This window comes from Corvus hawaiiensis, chromosome 2, assembly GCF_020740725.1.
Source record: "Corvus hawaiiensis isolate bCorHaw1 chromosome 2, bCorHaw1.pri.cur, whole genome shotgun sequence".
NCBI classification, from domain to species: domain Eukaryota; kingdom Metazoa; phylum Chordata; class Aves; order Passeriformes; family Corvidae; genus Corvus; species Corvus hawaiiensis.
Window position 1 is genome coordinate 12,890,609 of NC_063214.1, and position 16,907 is coordinate 12,907,515.

A 16,907-nucleotide genomic window follows, 5' to 3' on the forward strand; every position below is an offset into this window, starting at 1 on the left:
AGGTTCCCCAGGGAACGTCAAGGGAGACACCTGGGGAAGCGCAGAGGATAGGGATAGCTCGGGGAGGAGACGCCGTTGGGTGTCTCTGATGATGGTGCCAGCACCCTGAAGGAGCAGCCAAGACAGGCGCTGGAAGCAGACATGTCCTGCCCTTTTCCGCTGTCACAGGGACACAGGACACACTTGTTGCCACAGGTCCAGCAGACTTGATCCAGGAACAATGGATCAAGTGGCCATGCATTGGTAGGGAATGGCCTCCAGCTCCAGCAAGAGCAAAGCAGGATCCTCTAGCAGCAAAGCCTGAGCTTGGGAACTGGGCCGTCTCCTCAGCAGACACCAAAGCGCTTCCCGCCCCCCCGGACGTCTGCCACCGCTCCCTGCTTTTCTTCAGTGCCGGCTGCTTCTTCCATTGCTCCAAGCAAGTCCAAGCTTGCTTTGGAAGCTCATGCACGTGTCTTTAAGGGGCCTGCATGGAGGAGAGGGACAGCAGCTGCAGCACAGGGCTTGTGTCCCATCAGAGTCTCTCTCTCACGATGGCACCAATGCGGCTGCGGAAGGCGAGTCTGCCCTTGGAATAAATGAATCGGTTTCTGGGTGTTGATTGTTACTGCTTGGATGAGATATAAAAGAGGGGAGTTGATAGTTGAACAAACGGGCATGTTAACTGAGGATATTGCAAGACTGCCCAGGTGTAATATCAGAGTGTGAGCACCAGGTGGAGACGCAATTGGGGACGTGATGACCTGATGGACTAGAAAATCACCTCATGCAGGTGATGTCAACATCTTGGACCGCTACTGGATAAAGGATTATCCAATCATTCAACGCCCTCGGGAAATGATTGGACAAAAGTGCATGTTGATAAAGACCAATAGAAGCCCTGGAAGTGAGCCAATCAGAAGAAGGATCCCAAATATACCAGTTGTGAAGTGACAGAGGGTATAAGAACGGACCTGGGACTTTATCCGGGGGTCCTCCTGCGGAACTTGGGGTCCCGAGGGAGCACCCAGTGGGTTGCACTGTCCTTTTTTTGAGTGTTGGTTTACTCTGGCTTGTCTCACGGAGCCTGGGCTTATCCTGGGTTCCCGCTCTCAGTTGTTAATAAATAAAGGAGTTGGCTTTTCTTTCCAAAAAGTCTCAGCCTCGTTTACAACACCCTCAAGCACGGCCACTGAAGTCAGTCAAGGGCACGGGCTGCAGCCGAAGCTGCCGAGCGTCGCTGTGAGGCTGGCAAGGCAAGAGAAAGCCATTGTGGCCAATTCTGCTGGAGCCTTTTGCCCAGCCACGTGCAGTTGTGCCCACAGTATCCCCCCGTTTGGCATCCCGGCTGGTGCGGATGCTTTGTTGAGCAGGCGTTCGGGCTGCTGCTGTTCCTGTGCACGCTCTGGTGCTGTTTCTGCGGCGTCCAGAGCCGCTTTGGCAGCAGCGACTCGGCAGCCCTGCTCGAGGAGACATCGCCGGCCTCCCCGTGGAGGCAGCAGCTGTGCGGGCCCCGAGCTCTGTGTCAGGGGGGCCTCGGTCACAGCACCGTGGCCTGGGCAGCCGCGGGGGCCCGGGCTGGCCGCCAGCCCTGCCTCTGCCCGCTGCCCCTTATTGGCAGCGGCCAGTGGCCGTGCCCCGGCATGGCCCCCCTGCCCTCCTTGTCCCCAGCCGGCCCAGCCTGGGCACCTTGGGGTGTTCCCCACCTCCTGCTGAGGCCCGGCCTCGAGGGCTTCTGCCGCAGGCCTGGGAGACAGGCGCATCGGGGAAGTGCCGGAACAGCCGGGTGGCAGGAACGAGGCGGCTGCCTGGGGGCTGCTTATGGCCTTTGACACCCGGTTCCTCAGGCCTTCCCACCACCCCGGCCCCTCAGGCTCTCCCCCAGCCCGGCCCGGCAGCGCCGCAGCCCCAACGGAGCTCCAGAGGGGCCGGATCGAGAGGCACCTCGGAGCCCTCAGCAGTCCAGCCAGCAACGCACGGGCAGGAGGACACAGGCGGCGGTTCCTGCCTGGGACAGGAGTTGCGGCCATCTCCAGGCACCCGTCTCGCAGCCGTCCCCGCAGCTCCGGCCCCTGCCCAGCCGCTCTGTCGGCAGCGTTAAGGCTTCAGCAGAACCACCAAAGGCCAGGGGGCTTCTGGCCATTTCCCCTTCCACACTGCACGCCCAGGCAACTTGCTGAGCACAAGCACCCTTTTTCCCCTCTTCCCCTCTGCCCTGCGGACACTGGGCACCAGAAGAAAGCTCCTGGGAGGCTGTGTATTAGAACACTGTTACAATTCCTTTTTAAGGTTCTTAGAAATGCCTCTGCCCAAATTAAGGTGCAAACGAGACCATATGCCAGTGAAAATGGTATGGGTTTTATTTGATGGTAAATATTAGAGAAAGAAAGAAGTAGAAAATAGTTGGCGGGGGACAGAAAGAGTGACAGGGACAGAATAAGGAAAATATCACCACTCCGTGGATCCCCACCATGTTCCGCTGATCCTCTCCAGCTGGTGTTCTTGGTGGTGAAGGTCCCCCCAGAAAGCACAGAATCGGATGGGTTTATATACCCTCGAGCCAGGTAGCAATGTCCAGGCATGTCCCCCTGGGGGAGGGGGGCAGTCTCTCACCGCCGACTCTGGATCTGTTGCATCACGCACAGTCCTGTGCTGCAAAGCCTCTCACGTGAAAGTGCCGTGGCTGTGGCCTCTGGGGTTGGGAGTTCCACAGCCGGGCCGGTTTATGTAATGGAGGATGGCTGTTCAGTGCCTCTGACCAGAGGTTACTCCGTGAACCTGAAACCTCCTCCCTCCCCCTCCCCCCGCCTCGATTGGTTGGGATGGTCTGTGTAAACCTGGCTTCTGTGAGCTGCGCTCTCCCCCCACCCCAAACTCAATTTATCTAATCAGCAGTTTGACTTTCAGTTCAAAGTCCCACCATTCAGGGAGGCATCTTTGGTTGTAGCTTCTTCATAATGAGAAAAAACTTTATATCGATGGTTGAGGCATGAACTATTTTTAATCTCAGACAAACACATTCTATATTTACATATAAAGGAAAAACCAAAAGAAGAAAAGAACCATCTGAAAGAAAAATGCCCGCTGGCTCAGGTGGCCCCAGCAGAGAGAGCCTCCCAGATCAGGTCGCTGCAGAGCTGCAGCACTGCAGCTAGCCACGGCCCGACAGACGAGGCCGTGTCCTGCATGCCCTGCGGAGTCCATCTCGCAGCACCTGGAAGATGGAGCGCGGAGCTCTCTCCAGGGCCCGCAGGACGTAGGCTGTTTGACGCGCCAGGCTGGAAACGGCAGGGCTGATGTCACGGGACGCGTCTTCAAGGGCTGCAAGAGAGAGGAACAGAGGCACGGTCAGACTCCGCATCTGCGGGGACCCGAGGAGACCCCCCCTGCCAGGGCCATCCCAGCCTGCTCTGGCCATGGCCAAGAGGGAGCAGGGACCAACGGGATCGAAGGCCCCTGGACATCCGAAGGTGCTGGCCACAAATCCCCCACGCGCCCCTGAAACCTCTCTGTGCTCTGCCCACGCCGCCGCTCGTCCGCGCAGGGAGCAGAGCCCTCCGCAGCCGGGGCAGGGATTGCAGCTCCCCCCGCCAGCCCCCGCTGACAGCCGGCTGCACTCACTCACCCTCGCAGATGAGCTGGAGCTCTTCCTGCTGGCCCCTCAGGTGCCGCCCGGCGATGCCTGGGAACACAGAGCCTGTCACGGCCCCAGCGGCACAGCTCCCTCTCAGCGGCGCTGCCAGCCCTGCGGCCGCACGTTCTCCTCGCCCCGGCAGGGCTCAGCCCGGGCCCTCGCCGCATCCCGACGCCCGAGGGCACGGCTGCGAGAGGGCGGTGGCAGCCCCGGGGGCAGGCGGGGCTCCACGGCCCCTGGCCCGGATCCCGCTGCCGGGGCAGCAGCCGGGGCTGGGGCCGCGCTGCGGCGGGGCGGGGAGGGGAGGGGCCCCGGGCTCGTGGCTCACCAATGAACCTGATGGCCGCCTGTCGCAGGGACTCCTGTGGGCTCCGCAGGTACGGCAGGGCCCGCCGCGAGTGCTCGGCCGCTCGGCTCCTGTCCTCTGCCAGCTGGAGAGAGCGCCAGGAGGGAAGGGTTGGCGCGGGCTCAGCCCCTTGGCCGGGCGCTGCCTGCGGCCCGCCCTGGCCTCCCCTGCCCGCACAGCGCTGAGGCCCGGCCAGCGCCGCTGGCGCCGGGCTCTGGAGGGGGCCGAGGGCCGGGCGCTGCCCGGGGAGCCGCGGTGCCCCCCCGCCCCACAGCCCAGCGGGGCCACAGGAGCCTGGAGAAGAGCCCGCGTGGCCCAGGGATGGGAGCAGCGTGTGGGGCGCAGGCTGGAGCCCCTGGCTGCAGCACTGGGCGGGGGGCACAGCTGCCAGCCCCATACACGGAGCACCGCAGTCAGGGGGCTTCTCCAGGCTGCGACTTGGGCTTCCAGGCCGTCCTTACCAGGCCCTCGCCGAACCTCCATGTCTGATCCACGTCCAGCATGCGTTCGAGATCTCTCCTTTTCAGGAAGCTGGCCGCACAACGCAGCGTTTCCCGGGAGGCCTGGAGAGCAGCAGAGAGCGGGAGATGGCACCACAGCCCAGGGCACAGGACCCGTGTCCTTGTGCTGAGGCCAGGAGGATGCTGCAGCCCATGCGGCGCCAGGGCAGGAGGCGGCCGAGCCCCCTCCCAGGGGAACCCCGGCAGCCCAGGAGTCCTCACATTGGCCACGTGCCAGTCCTCGTCATGGCAGTGGAAGGAGAGTGGGAGCAGGCTCTGGCGCACGTGTGACTTCAGGGCCTTTTTTCCCTTTGCCGTTAATAAAGGCATCATCTCTTGGAAGACGAACATGGAGCGCAGCCGCACCTGGCTATCATCCTGTATGAAAGGAAGAAAGACAGACCTCCGCATCGGCCGCTCCAGGCCCACCTGGGCACGGGCCTGAAAATGCACAGGGCACAAAGTGTCCGGGCAGCAGCCAGTGGCCGTGGCTGGGGGCACGGAGCCTTACGTTGTCAAAGAGTGGCAGGAGGGCCTCAGCCAGCTGCAGGGCGATGGGGCTGGGTATCGGGGCACCACTGTACAGGAACAAGTAGCTGAGGACGGCGACGGTCATCCCAACCACGTCGCTGTCGTCTTCCTGCAGGAGCTCCACGAGGCTTTCGGTCAGGCTCCACATTCCTTTGGTCTGTGCGGAACACAAGGCTGTGCAACCCCACCCTGCTGCTGCAGGGCCCAGAGGCCAAAGGCCTGTCCCGAAGCACTCGGGCAGCTGAACCGGGAGGCAGGAGAGCTGGGAGCAGCTGCCTCAGTGCCCGAAGCCCAGCCAAGCCCAAGCGACTGCGTTCCCCAGCCCCACGCTGCCAGCGCAGCTTTAGCCGCTGCCCCCTTCTCACCATCGAGGGATGCTTGCTGAGCACCACAAGGCCTCTGAGCGCCAGGCGACGCCTCTCCCTGCACTCGCTCCGCAGGTTCTTGGACATGATCTCCAGGACGCTGTCACCGCATCTACTCCAGTCCAGCCAACGCTGGAAAGGGGGATCTGAGAGGACCTGAAAGGCACAGGGGAGTGACGGGGGAGCCGGCCGGCACGAGCCCGCGAGCGTGCAGCGCTGGGCCCAGGCAGCAGCACAGGGCGCGGGCACCGTCCCGGGCAGCTGCGGCTACGAGAGGGCAGAGAGCTGGCAGGCAGCTCCGCGAGGCTGCGCTGGCCATCGGGCTCACCTCCACAAGGAACGCCAGGGCAGGCAGATCCCGGCGTGGCTCCTCCCCGCTGAGCAGCCTGAACAGGTGGCAAACGATCCGGAAACGCACGAGTTTGGAGGCCCGAGACATCTCCCTGGCAGGAGGAGAAAGGAAGCAAGACCGTGAGCCGGGGGGGCAAACCTCTGCCAGGACAGACTCACACAGGTCTGGTCTTTCCCCGCCACCCTGCAAGGGGACCTGGGTCTTTTGGGAGGCGGCTGCTCTTGGGGACCCTCCTCTCCCAGCCTTTTCCAGTGTCCTTGGCCGGCCGGCCATCCCTCGGTGACAAGGCCCTCTGGCCCATGACCACGGGGACTGTGTGGGGCACCCGGGACACAGGGCACAGATGCCGAGGGCAGCTGGGGAGGAGGGAGCCTCACCTGGCCAGCAGACCCACTGCGTGGTGGTGGGTGTCAGCACTGAGCAGCGTGTCCCAGCCACGCTTGTGTTCCACGGCCACCACCACGTCCTCATAGTAGAGTCGGCAGAGCAGGTCCTTCAGGGTCTGCACTGCAAACCTGTGTGCAGAGCAAAGCCCAGGTCACGCTGGGGGCACTGGCTCCTGCCCTGGGGACATGGGTGGGACAGGAGGACTGGCATGGAGCACCTGTTGGGGTCGGTGGCAAGGCCATGTTGCTCCTGGCATGCTCTCCACAAGTTCTCGACCTTCTCTGGCATCTCCACTGTGCTGAAGAACACTTGGAAGAGCAGATGCACAAAGAGGCGGGGCAAATAGACTGTCACTACGTGTGGCACACAGGGCACCTGGAGGATCTTCCACATCACCAGAGTTGCCTGCAGAGGACAGACCACGCCGAGACAGCGCTCACTGCCGAGGTGTCCATGTGGCAGGGCCCGAGCGTGGGAGGGAGAGGCCAGGGGAGACGCAGGGGGGAGCACCGGGCCTGGTGCCCCTGAACCTGCCCCTAGCCCCAGTTTCAGCCCAGCGCCTGAGGCAGGCAGATGCAGTGGGGGAAGGAGGATGGAGAACTGCTGGAGCGGCGACGCGGGGGCGAGCAAGGGCCGGTTCCAGAAACTCACAGCCAGGGCAAAGACGTCTGTGTCGTCCCCGTCGGAGGTGCGCGTGCTGTGCTCTGGCCAGCTCTCCAGCACATCGAGGAGTAGCGGCATGACTGTCTTTGAAGTCCTGACTGAGCACATGAGCGTCTTCCACATGGCCGTGGCAGCTCTGTGGGGTCAGAGCTCCGTCTCAGGGGGGATCTCGGCCACAGCACCGTGGCCTGGGCAGCAGCGGGGACCTGAGCTGGCTGCCAGCCCTGCCTCTGCCCAGTGCCCCTCACAGGCAGCACCCAGGCAGCCCACCGCTGTGAGGACGGGCCCCTGAGGGGCAGGGAGGGAGCATGGCAGCAGGCTTGGGGGCTGACATGCCAGGGCTGGGAAACGGAGGAGCCAGAGGGCCCTGGAACTCTGCGTTTGTCAGACACCTGGGACGGGCTCCACAGGGCGATGGGCTGGTGAGCCCTGGGCCCTCTGGGCAGGTGGGCCCCATACCTGTCACATGATGGGGCCACACGCAGGATAGTCATCACCACATCAGTGGGGTAGGCCTCAGTCAGATCCAGAAGGGTCCTGGACAGTCTGTACTCAGGATACTCATTGGACAGGAGCCACTGGTGGATGTACCTCACCACGGCGGGCACCTGGAGAAGGCATAGGGAGAGTTGGAAAGCTGCCAGAGGGACTAATGTCCCCAGCTTCTGCAGAGAAGCGCTTCCCTTCCCAGCACACTGTGATGGCCTCAAAGGCTTAAAGTGACCAGCGGGCGTGGCTTGGGTGGCCGAGTGATTCCTGGGGGGCTCCAGCCATGGCCACAGGCTGCTTACTTGCTTTGGGCTGGAAACGCCCTCCTCCACAAGCATATCCAGCAGGGCGGCACTGGTCTTGGTTTTGAAGATGTGAGGGTATGCTCTGACCCCAGTGCCCGTGACGCTGCTCTCTTCCTCCCGAATTCTCCTGATGAATTTGCAAATCATCTGCAGGAGAAGGGCAAAGAAGGGAGGGATGTTCCATGGGGTGCTGCCAGCACGGTGCTCGGCTGAGCAGCGACAGCAGGCCCAGCCCGGGTGGGGATGGCTGCAGGTACCTGCGCTGTTCTGCGGAAGCGGCCACGGGCGGGGCCCTGCTCTTGTGTCCGGTCCATGGCTGCATCTGGCAAAGAGCGAGCGCGGCCAGAGCTGAGGGGCTGCGGGAGAGGCCGGAGAACACAGCCCGGGCCTGGGCCGGGGCATGGGGCACGGCCGCTGCGGGGGGGTCTGCCCCGGCCCCTCTTCCCTCCTGTCCATGGGCATGTTCCCAGGGGATGGGATGGGATGGGATGGGATGGGATGGGATGGGATGGGATGGGATGGGATGGGATGGGATGGGATGGGATGGGATGGGATGGGATGGGATGGGATGGGACGGGGCCTAGCTGGCTGCAGGCACCAGCCCTGGGGCCCAGCTCTGCCACTCACCCTCCTGCGGCTGCTGGAACTGCTCCAGCTCTGCAGGCTGCTGTGCTGGGGCAGCTCCAGGGCCTTCTTCCTCCCCCAAGGCCTGCTTGGGCACGGTCAGGGGCCTCTGCTCCATGACACTGAGTAGATGTATGGCTACTTGCAGGAGAGATGCCTGGGAAGGTTCCGGGTCAGCAGGTCGTGCAGTTGTGCCTTGAAGGCACCTGCGACAGAGAAGCCTCAGGGAGGCTACAGGAGAGCAAGTCCTGCACTCTGGTCTCAGAGGGCTCCGCCACAATGACAGGAGACTCCTCGTAAATGATTCAGGTCACCAAATCCCACGGTCTGTCCTCGAGGGCAGCGGCCGCAGGAAAGGGAGACGCCTCGGAAAAGCTCCGAGTCACCAAGTCCTGCAGTCTGGCCTCGAGGGCACTGCAGGAGTAATGCCTCGGAAAAGCTCTGGGTCGGCAAGGAACGAGTGGGCTGTGCGGCACCGCTCTGTCCCGTCCTGTCCCGTCGCGTGCTCCGAGCACTGTGGCGTGGCCGCGTCGCCGCCAGCACCTATGTCAGCGGCACGTGTCACAAAGGGCCCTGGGACACCCACGGTGACCGTGCTGCACCGTGTCACAAAGGGCCCTTGCACACAATGCCACCTGCCCTGGGCCGCCCCCAGCCCGCCCCAAGTGGCCCAGCTTGGAAGGAATCCCTTGCCCCGAGTGTCTAAGACAGCCCGACAGGAACTTAAGCAACGGCTCCAACCATAAGCAAACGCTCCCCTGCTCTGCGGGCTCGGGGCAGCAGCAGGAGCCCCCACGGCTGCCGACGCAGCCGCGGCGGGAAGGGCACGGGGCCTTCCACAGAAGCTGGCACGGCCTCCTTGGGACGCGTCCCGGCCGGTGGCCATCCTAAGCCCAGGGGTGTGACGCAGACAGGGAACGTGTGGGCCAGGGCACGAATGCTGCTCTGACCCCTGGGCCCCGGGGAACGCTGCAATCGGCAGGTGTGGCAGAGTCCCTGCCGAAGCAGACCTGCCACCCCTCGAGCTCTGGCAGCACTGGCGCCCGTCTCCTGCCCCAGAGACCTGTGCCCCGGGGGGCTTCTCTGCCCATGGGCAGCCAAAGCCAACGCGCACTGGGGTCTGTGCTCCTTCCTGCAGGGGGCTGTTGGCAGGAGCAGCTGGAGCGACTGGGGGCAATGTGACAGGAGATGTTGCTCTGTTACAGCGGGGATACTGTAACACGACATATCAAACCAGGAGTCCCGTGGAAAAGAAATATATATGTACAGATTCTTGGTAGATGTTTCAGAGATGGTTATTTCTCCAGCCGCGTGGCCGGAGCTCTGCCGAGGAACTCTTACAATCACGGGACCCGAGGGTCCTTGCCCGCGCAGGGAAACGCAAAACAACCAACGGGGAACGAGGCTGAGCAGGGGCTAGGAAACCCCGTGCCTGTCCCCTCAGGGCCCCTCTCCCAGGGCTACATGGCGGGGGGAGGAGACCCCGACATTGCTCCTTCCTGGAATGAATGTTTTCATGGAGGAGATTAGCAGGAGCACCAGAACAGCTTCAGCTGCTGAGTTTCACAGGACAAAGAGATTCTAGAGAGACACTGTGACGTTTCCTTGTGCCTTTCTGTCTTTCTTGCATTCTGGAAAAAAAGGAATCGGCCCAGCCTCTGATAGTCTACGCTCCACTTGCTGCATGTCTGGCTGTGGCAGCTCACGTCCAAACACAACTGCGTCCTTGTTGAGCATGGCAATGGACGGCCACAAGCAGGGAGGTTCCCCAGGGAACGTCAAGGGAGACACCTGGGGAAGCGCAGAGGATAGGGATAGCTCGGGGAGGAGACGCCGTTGGGTGTCTCTGATGATGGTGCCAGCACCCTGAAGGAGCAGCCAAGACAGGCGCTGGAAGCAGACATGTCCTGCCCTTTTCCGCTGTCACAGGGACACAGGACACACTTGTTGCCACAGGTCCAGCAGACTTGATCCAGGAACAATGGATCAAGTGGCCATGCATTGGTAGGGAATGGCCTCCAGCTCCAGCAAGAGCAAAGCAGGATCCTCTAGCAGCAAAGCCTGAGCTTGGGAACTGGGCCGTCTCCTCAGCAGACACCAAAGCGCTTCCCGCCCCCCCGGACGTCTGCCACCGCTCCCTGCTTTTCTTCAGTGCCGGCTGCTTCTTCCATTGCTCCAAGCAAGTCCAAGCTTGCTTTGGAAGCTCATGCACGTGTCTTTAAGGGGCCTGCATGGAGGAGAGGGACAGCAGCTGCAGCACAGGGCTTGTGTCCCATCAGAGTCTCTCTCTCACGATGGCACCAATGCGGCTGCGGAAGGCGAGTCTGCCCTTGGAATAAATGAATCGGTTTCTGGGTGTTGATTGTTACTGCTTGGATGAGATATAAAAGAGGGGAGTTGATAGTTGAACAAACGGGCATGTTAACTGAGGATATTGCAAGACTGCCCAGGTGTAATATCAGAGTGTGAGCACCAGGTGGAGACGCAATTGGGGACGTGATGACCTGATGGACTAGAAAATCACCTCATGCAGGTGATGTCAACATCTTGGACCGCTACTGGATAAAGGATTATCCAATCATTCAACGCCCTCGGGAAATGATTGGACAAAAGTGCATGTTGATAAAGACCAATAGAAGCCCTGGAAGTGAGCCAATCAGAAGAAGGATCCCAAATATACCAGTTGTGAAGTGACAGAGGGTATAAGAACGGACCTGGGACTTTATCCGGGGGTCCTCCTGCGGAACTTGGGGTCCCGAGGGAGCACCCAGTGGGTCGCACTGTCTTTTTTTGAGTGTTGGTTTACTCTGGCTTGTCTCACGGAGCCTGGGCTTATCCTGGGTTCCCGCTCTCAGTTGTTAATAAATAAAGGAGTTGGCTTTTCTTTCCAAAAAGTCTCAGCCTCGTTTACAACACCCTCAAGCACGGCCACTGAAGTCAGTCAAGGGCACGGGCTGCAGCCGAAGCTGCCGAGCGTCGCTGTGAGGCTGGCAAGGCAAGAGAAAGCCATTGTGGCCAATTCTGCTGGAGCCTTTTGCCCAGCCACGTGCAGTTGTGCCCACAGTATCCCCCCGTTTGGCATCCCGGCTGGTGCGGATGCTTTGTTGAGCAGGCGTTCGGGCTGCTGCTGTTCCTGTGCACGCTCTGGTGCTGTTTCTGCGGCGTCCAGAGCCGCTTTGGCAGCAGCGACTCGGCAGCCCTGCTCGAGGAGACATCGCCGGCCTCCCCGTGGAGGCAGCAGCTGTGCGGGCCCCGAGCTCTGTGTCAGGGGGGCCTCGGTCACAGCACCGTGGCCTGGGCAGCCGCGGGGGCCCGGGCTGGCCGCCAGCCCTGCCTCTGCCCGCTGCCCCTTATTGGCAGCGGCCAGTGGCCGTGCCCCGGCATGGCCCCCCTGCCCTCCTTGTCCCCAGCCGGCCCAGCCTGGGCACCTTGGGGTGTTCCCCACCTCCTGCTGAGGCCCGGCCTCGAGGGCTTCTGCCGCAGGCCTGGGAGACAGGCGCATCGGGGAAGTGCCGGAACAGCCGGGTGGCAGGAACGAGGCGGCTGCCTGGGGGCTGCTTATGGCCTTTGACACCCGGTTCCTCAGGCCTTCCCACCACCCCGGCCCCTCAGGCTCTCCCCCAGCCCGGCCCGGCAGCGCCGCAGCCCCAACGGAGCTCCAGAGGGGCCGGATCGAGAGGCACCTCGGAGCCCTCAGCAGTCCAGCCAGCAACGCACGGGCAGGAGGACACAGGCGGCGGTTCCTGCCTGGGACAGGAGTTGCGGCCATCTCCAGGCACCCGTCTCGCAGCCGTCCCCGCAGCTCCGGCCCCTGCCCAGCCGCTCTGTCGGCAGCGTTAAGGCTTCAGCAGAACCACCAAAGGCCAGGGGGCTTCTGGCCATTTCCCCTTCCACACTGCACGCCCAGGCAACTTGCTGAGCACAAGCACCCTTTTTCCCCTCTTCCCCTCTGCCCTGCGGACACTGGGCACCAGAAGAAAGCTCCTGGGAGGCTGTGTATTAGAACACTGTTACAATTCCTTTTTAAGGTTCTTAGAAATGCCTCTGCCCAAATTAAGGTGCAAACGAGACCATATGCCAGTGAAAATGGTATGGGTTTTATTTGATGGTAAATATTAGAGAAAGAAAGAAGTAGAAAATAGTTGGCGGGGGACAGAAAGAGTGACAGGGACAGAATAAGGAAAATATCACCACTCCGTGGATCCCCACCATGTTCCGCTGATCCTCTCCAGCTGGTGTTCTTGGTGGTGAAGGTCCCCCCAGAAAGCACAGAATCGGATGGGTTTATATACCCTCGAGCCAGGTAGCAATGTCCAGGCATGTCCCCCTGGGGGAGGGGGGCAGTCTCTCACCGCCGACTCTGGATCTGTTGCATCACGCACAGTCCTGTGCTGCAAAGCCTCTCACGTGAAAGTGCCGTGGCTGTGGCCTCTGGGGTTGGGAGTTCCACAGCCGGGCCGGTTTATGTAATGGAGGATGGCTGTTCAGTGCCTCTGACCAGAGGTTACTCCGTGAAGCTGAAACCTCCTCCCTCCCCCTCCCCCCGCCTCGATTGGTTGGGATGGTCTGTGTAAACCTGGCTTCTGTGAGCTGCGCTCTCCCCCCACCCCAAACTCAATTTATCTAATCAGCAGTTTGACTTTCAGTTCAAAGTCCCACCATTCAGGGAGGCATCTTTGGTTGTAGCTTCTTCATAATGAGAAAAAACTTTATATCGATGGTTGAGGCATGAACTATTTTTAATCTCAGACAAACACATTCTATATTTACATATAAAGGAAAAACCAAAAGAAGAAAAGAACCATCTGAAAGAAAAATGCCCGCTGGCTCAGGTGGCCCCAGCAGAGAGAGCCTCCCAGATCAGGTCGCTGCAGAGCTGCAGCACTGCAGCTAGCCACGGCCCGACAGACGAGGCCGTGTCCTGCATGCCCTGCGGAGTCCATCTCGCAGCACCTGGAAGATGGAGCGCGGAGCTCTCTCCAGGGCCCGCAGGACGTAGGCTGTTTGACGCGCCAGGCTGGAAACGGCAGGGCTGATGTCACGGGACGCGTCTTCAAGGGCTGCAAGAGAGAGGAACAGAGGCACGGTCAGACTCCGCATCTGCGGGGACCCGAGGAGACCCCCCCTGCCAGGGCCATCCCAGCCTGCTCTGGCCATGGCCAAGAGGGAGCAGGGACCAACGGGATCGAAGGCCCCTGGACATCCGAAGGTGCTGGCCACAAATCCCCCACGCGCCCCTGAAACCTCTCTGTGCTCTGCCCACGCCGCCGCTCGTCCGCGCAGGGAGCAGAGCCCTCCGCAGCCGGGGCAGGGATTGCAGCTCCCCCCGCCAGCCCCCGCTGACAGCCGGCTGCACTCACTCACCCTCGCAGATGAGCTGGAGCTCTTCCTGCTGGCCCCTCAGGTGCCGCCCGGCGATGCCTGGGAACACAGAGCCTGTCACGGCCCCAGCGGCACAGCTCCCTCTCAGCGGCGCTGCCAGCCCTGCGGCCGCACGTTCTCCTCGCCCCGGCAGGGCTCAGCCCGGGCCCTCGCCGCATCCCGACGCCCGAGGGCACGGCTGCGAGAGGGCGGTGGCAGCCCCGGGGGCAGGCGGGGCTCCACGGCCCCTGGCCCGGATCCCGCTGCCGGGGCAGCAGCCGGGGCTGGGGCCGCGCTGCGGCGGGGCGGGGAGGGGAGGGGCCCCGGGCTCGTGGCTCACCAATGAACCTGATGGCCGCCTGTCGCAGGGACTCCTGTGGGCTCCGCAGGTACGGCAGGGCCCGCCGCGAGTGCTCGGCCGCTCGGCTCCTGTCCTCTGCCAGCTGGAGAGAGCGCCAGGAGGGAAGGGTTGGCGCGGGCTCAGCCCCTTGGCCGGGCGCTGCCTGCGGCCCGCCCTGGCCTCCCCTGCCCGCACAGCGCTGAGGCCCGGCCAGCGCCGCTGGCGCCGGGCTCTGGAGGGGGCCGAGGGCCGGGCGCTGCCCGGGGAGCCGCGGTGCCCCCCCGCCCCACAGCCCAGCGGGGCCACAGGAGCCTGGAGAAGAGCCCGCGTGGCCCAGGGATGGGAGCAGCGTGTGGGGCGCAGGCTGGAGCCCCTGGCTGCAGCACTGGGCGGGGGGCACAGCTGCCAGCCCCATACACGGAGCACCGCAGTCAGGGGGCTTCTCCAGGCTGCGACTTGGGCTTCCAGGCCGTCCTTACCAGGCCCTCGCCGAACCTCCATGTCTGATCCACGTCCAGCATGCGTTCGAGATCTCTCCTTTTCAGGAAGCTGGCCGCACAACGCAGCGTTTCCCGGGAGGCCTGGAGAGCAGCAGAGAGCGGGAGATGGCACCACAGCCCAGGGCACAGGACCCGTGTCCTTGTGCTGAGGCCAGGAGGATGCTGCAGCCCATGCGGCGCCAGGGCAGGAGGCGGCCGAGCCCCCTCCCAGGGGAACCCCGGCAGCCCAGGAGTCCTCACATTGGCCACGTGCCAGTCCTCGTCATGGCAGTGGAAGGAGAGTGGGAGCAGGCTCTGGCGCACGTGTGACTTCAGGGCCTTTTTTCCCTTTGCCGTTAATAAAGGCATCATCTCTTGGAAGACGAACATGGAGCGCAGCCGCACCTGGCTATCATCCTGTATGAAAGGAAGAAAGACAGACCTCCGCATCGGCCGCTCCAGGCCCACCTGGGCACGGGCCTGAAAATGCACAGGGCACAAAGTGTCCGGGCAGCAGCCAGTGGCCGTGGCTGGGGGCACGGAGCCTTACGTTGTCAAAGAGTGGCAGGAGGGCCTCAGCCAGCTGCAGGGCGATGGGGCTGGGTATCGGGGCACCACTGTACAGGAACAAGTAGCTGAGGACGGCGACGGTCATCCCAACCACGTCGCTGTCGTCTTCCTGCAGGAGCTCCACGAGGCTTTCGGTCAGGCTCCACATTCCTTTGGTCTGTGCGGAACACAAGGCTGTGCAACCGCACCCTGCTGCTGCAGGGCCCAGAGGCCAAAGGCCTGTCCCGAAGCACTCGGGCAGCTGAACCGGGAGGCAGGAGAGCTGGGAGCAGCTGCCTCAGTGCCCGAAGCCCAGCCAAGCCCAAGCGACTGCGTTCCCCAGCCCCACGCTGCCAGCGCAGCTTCAGCCGCTGCCCCCTTCTCACCATCGAGGGATGCTTGCTGAGCACCACAAGGCCTCTGAGCGCCAGGCGACGCCTCTCCCTGCACTCGCTCCGCAGGTTCTTGGACATGATCTCCAGGACGCTGTCACCGCATCTACTCCAGTCCAGCCAACGCTGGAAAGGGGGATCTGAGAGGACCTGAAAGGCACAGGGGAGTGACGGGGGAGCCGGCCGGCACGAGCCCGCGAGCGTGCAGCGCTGGGCCCAGGCAGCAGCACAGGGCGCGGGCACCGTCCCGGGCAGCTGCGGCTACGAGAGGGCAGAGAGCTGGCAGGCAGCTCCGCGAGGCTGCGCTGGCCATCGGGCTCACCTCCACAAGGAACGCCAGGGCAGGCAGATCCCGGCGTGGCTCCTCCCCGCTGAGCAGCCTGAACAGGTGGCAAACGATCCGGAAACGCACGAGTTTGGAGGCCCGAGACATCTCCCTGGCAGGAGGAGAAAGGAAGCAAGACCGTGAGCCGGGGGGGCAAACCTCTGCCAGGACAGACTCACACAGGTCTGGTCTTTCCCCGCCACCCTGCAAGGGGACCTGGGTCTTTTGGGAGGCGGCTGCTCTTGGGGACCCTCCTCTCCCAGCCTTTTCCAGTGTCCTTGGCCGGCCGGCCATCCCTCGGTGACAAGGCCCTCTGGCCCATGACCACGGGGACTGTGTGGGGCACCCGGGACACAGGGCACAGATGCCGAGGGCAGCTGGGGAGGAGGGAGCCTCACCTGGCCAGCAGACCCACTGCGTGGTGGTGGGTGTCAGCACTGAGCAGCGTGTCCCAGCCACGCTTGTGTTCCACGGCCACCACCACGTCCTCATAGTAGAGTCGGCAGAGCAGGTCCTTCAGGGTCTGCACTGCAAACCTGTGTGCAGAGCAAAGCCCAGGTCACGCTGGGGGCACTGGCTCCTGCCCTGGGGACATGGGTGGGACAGGAGGACTGGCATGGAGCACCTGTTGGGGTCGGTGGCAAGGCCATGTTGCTCCTGGCATGCTCTCCACAAGTTCTCGACCTTCTCTGGCATCTCCACTGTGCTGAAGAACACTTGGAAGAGCAGATGCACAAAGAGGCGGGGCAAATAGACTGTCACTACGTGTGGCACACAGGGCACCTGGAGGATCTTCCACATCACCAGAGTTGCCTGCAGAGGACAGACCACGCCGAGACAGCGCTCACTGCCGAGGTGTCCATGTGGCAGGGCCCGAGCGTGGGAGGGAGAGGCCAGGGGAGACGCAGGGGGGAGCACCGGGCCTGGTGCCCCTGAACCTGCCCCTAGCCCCAGTTTCAGCCCAGCGCCTGAGGCAGGCAGATGCAGTGGGGGAAGGAGGATGGAGAACTGCTGGAGCGGCGACGCGGGGGCGAGCAAGGGCCGGTTCCAGAAACTCACAGCCAGGGCAAAGACGTCTGTGTCGTCCCCGTCGGAGGTGCGCGTGCTGTGCTCTGGCCAGCTCTCCAGCACATCGAGGAGTAGCGGCATGACTGTCTTTGAAGTCCTGACTGAGCACATGAGCGTCTTCCACATGGCCGTGGCAGCTCTGTGGGGTCAGAGCTCCGTCTCAGGGGGGATCTCGGCCACAGCACCGTGGCCTGGGCAGCAGCGGGGACCTGAGCTGG

At 63.0% G+C, this 16,907-nt stretch overlaps 3 protein-coding genes across 3 annotated transcripts; all 3 read right to left on the reverse strand.

Moving 5' to 3' along the window:
- Positions 1 to 2,956: 2,956 nt before the first annotated feature.
- On the reverse strand, positions 2,957 to 5,207 carry LOC125322190 (maestro heat-like repeat-containing protein family member 7). Its single transcript, XM_048295820.1, has 6 exons — positions 4,971 to 5,207; positions 4,682 to 4,837; positions 4,421 to 4,522; positions 3,942 to 4,044; positions 3,605 to 3,661; positions 2,957 to 3,300 (listed from the first exon to the last, which is right to left on the reverse strand). The coding sequence occupies exons 1-6, from the start codon at positions 5,136 to 5,138 to the stop codon at positions 3,131 to 3,133; spliced, it is 756 nt and encodes a 251-aa protein (XP_048151777.1). The 5' UTR covers positions 5,139 to 5,207; the 3' UTR covers positions 2,957 to 3,130.
- A 260-nt stretch (positions 5,208 to 5,467) lies between these two features.
- On the reverse strand, positions 5,468 to 6,881 carry LOC125322186. The gene is made up of 4 exons (XM_048295815.1): positions 6,746 to 6,881; positions 6,312 to 6,499; positions 6,085 to 6,222; positions 5,468 to 5,798 (listed from the first exon to the last, which is right to left on the reverse strand). The coding sequence occupies exons 1-4, from the start codon at positions 6,878 to 6,880 to the stop codon at positions 5,468 to 5,470; spliced, it is 792 nt and encodes a 263-aa protein (XP_048151772.1). The 5' UTR covers position 6,881.
- Positions 6,882 to 12,891: 6,010 nt separating this feature from the next.
- Positions 12,892 to 15,088, reverse strand: LOC125322187 (maestro heat-like repeat-containing protein family member 7). The gene is made up of 6 exons (XM_048295817.1): positions 14,906 to 15,088; positions 14,617 to 14,772; positions 14,356 to 14,457; positions 13,877 to 13,979; positions 13,540 to 13,596; positions 12,892 to 13,235 (listed from the first exon to the last, which is right to left on the reverse strand). Exons 1-6 carry the CDS (start codon positions 15,071 to 15,073, stop codon positions 13,066 to 13,068), a joined length of 756 nt encoding a protein of 251 aa, XP_048151774.1. The 5' UTR covers positions 15,074 to 15,088; the 3' UTR covers positions 12,892 to 13,065.
- Between the last annotated feature and the right edge of the window lie 1,819 nt (positions 15,089 to 16,907).

Excerpts from the sequence above, each read along its gene's own strand:
- LOC125322190 (XM_048295820.1), bottom strand. The coding sequence starts at position 5,138 with ATGTGGAGCCTGACCGAAAGCCTCGTGGAGCTCCTGCAGGAAGACGAC. Across the intron at positions 4,523-4,681 it reads AGGACTGGCACGTGGCCAAT|GCCTCCCGGGAAACGCTGCG; the intron begins GTGAGGACTCCT and ends GCTGCTCTCCAG. Across the intron at positions 3,662-3,941 it reads GGCGGCCATCAGGTTCATTG|GCATCGCCGGGCGGCACCTG; the intron begins GTGAGCCACGAG and ends CTGTGTTCCCAG.
- LOC125322186 (XM_048295815.1), bottom strand. The coding sequence starts at position 6,880 with ATGTGGAAGACGCTCATGTGCTCAGTCAGGACTTCAAAGACAGTCATG. Across the intron at positions 6,500-6,745 it reads CAGACGTCTTTGCCCTGGCT|GCAACTCTGGTGATGTGGAA; the intron begins GTGAGTTTCTGG and ends TGTCCTCTGCAG. Across the intron at positions 5,799-6,084 it reads GCAGTGGGTCTGCTGGCCAG|GGAGATGTCTCGGGCCTCCA; the intron begins GTGAGGCTCCCT and ends TCCTCCTGCCAG.
- LOC125322187 (XM_048295817.1), bottom strand. The coding sequence starts at position 15,073 with ATGTGGAGCCTGACCGAAAGCCTCGTGGAGCTCCTGCAGGAAGACGAC. Across the intron at positions 14,773-14,905 it reads TCCTGCCACTCTTTGACAAC|GATGATAGCCAGGTGCGGCT; the intron begins GTAAGGCTCCGT and ends CCTTTCATACAG. Across the intron at positions 13,980-14,355 it reads GGAGGTTCGGCGAGGGCCTG|CTGGCAGAGGACAGGAGCCG; the intron begins GTAAGGACGGCC and ends CGCTCTCTCCAG.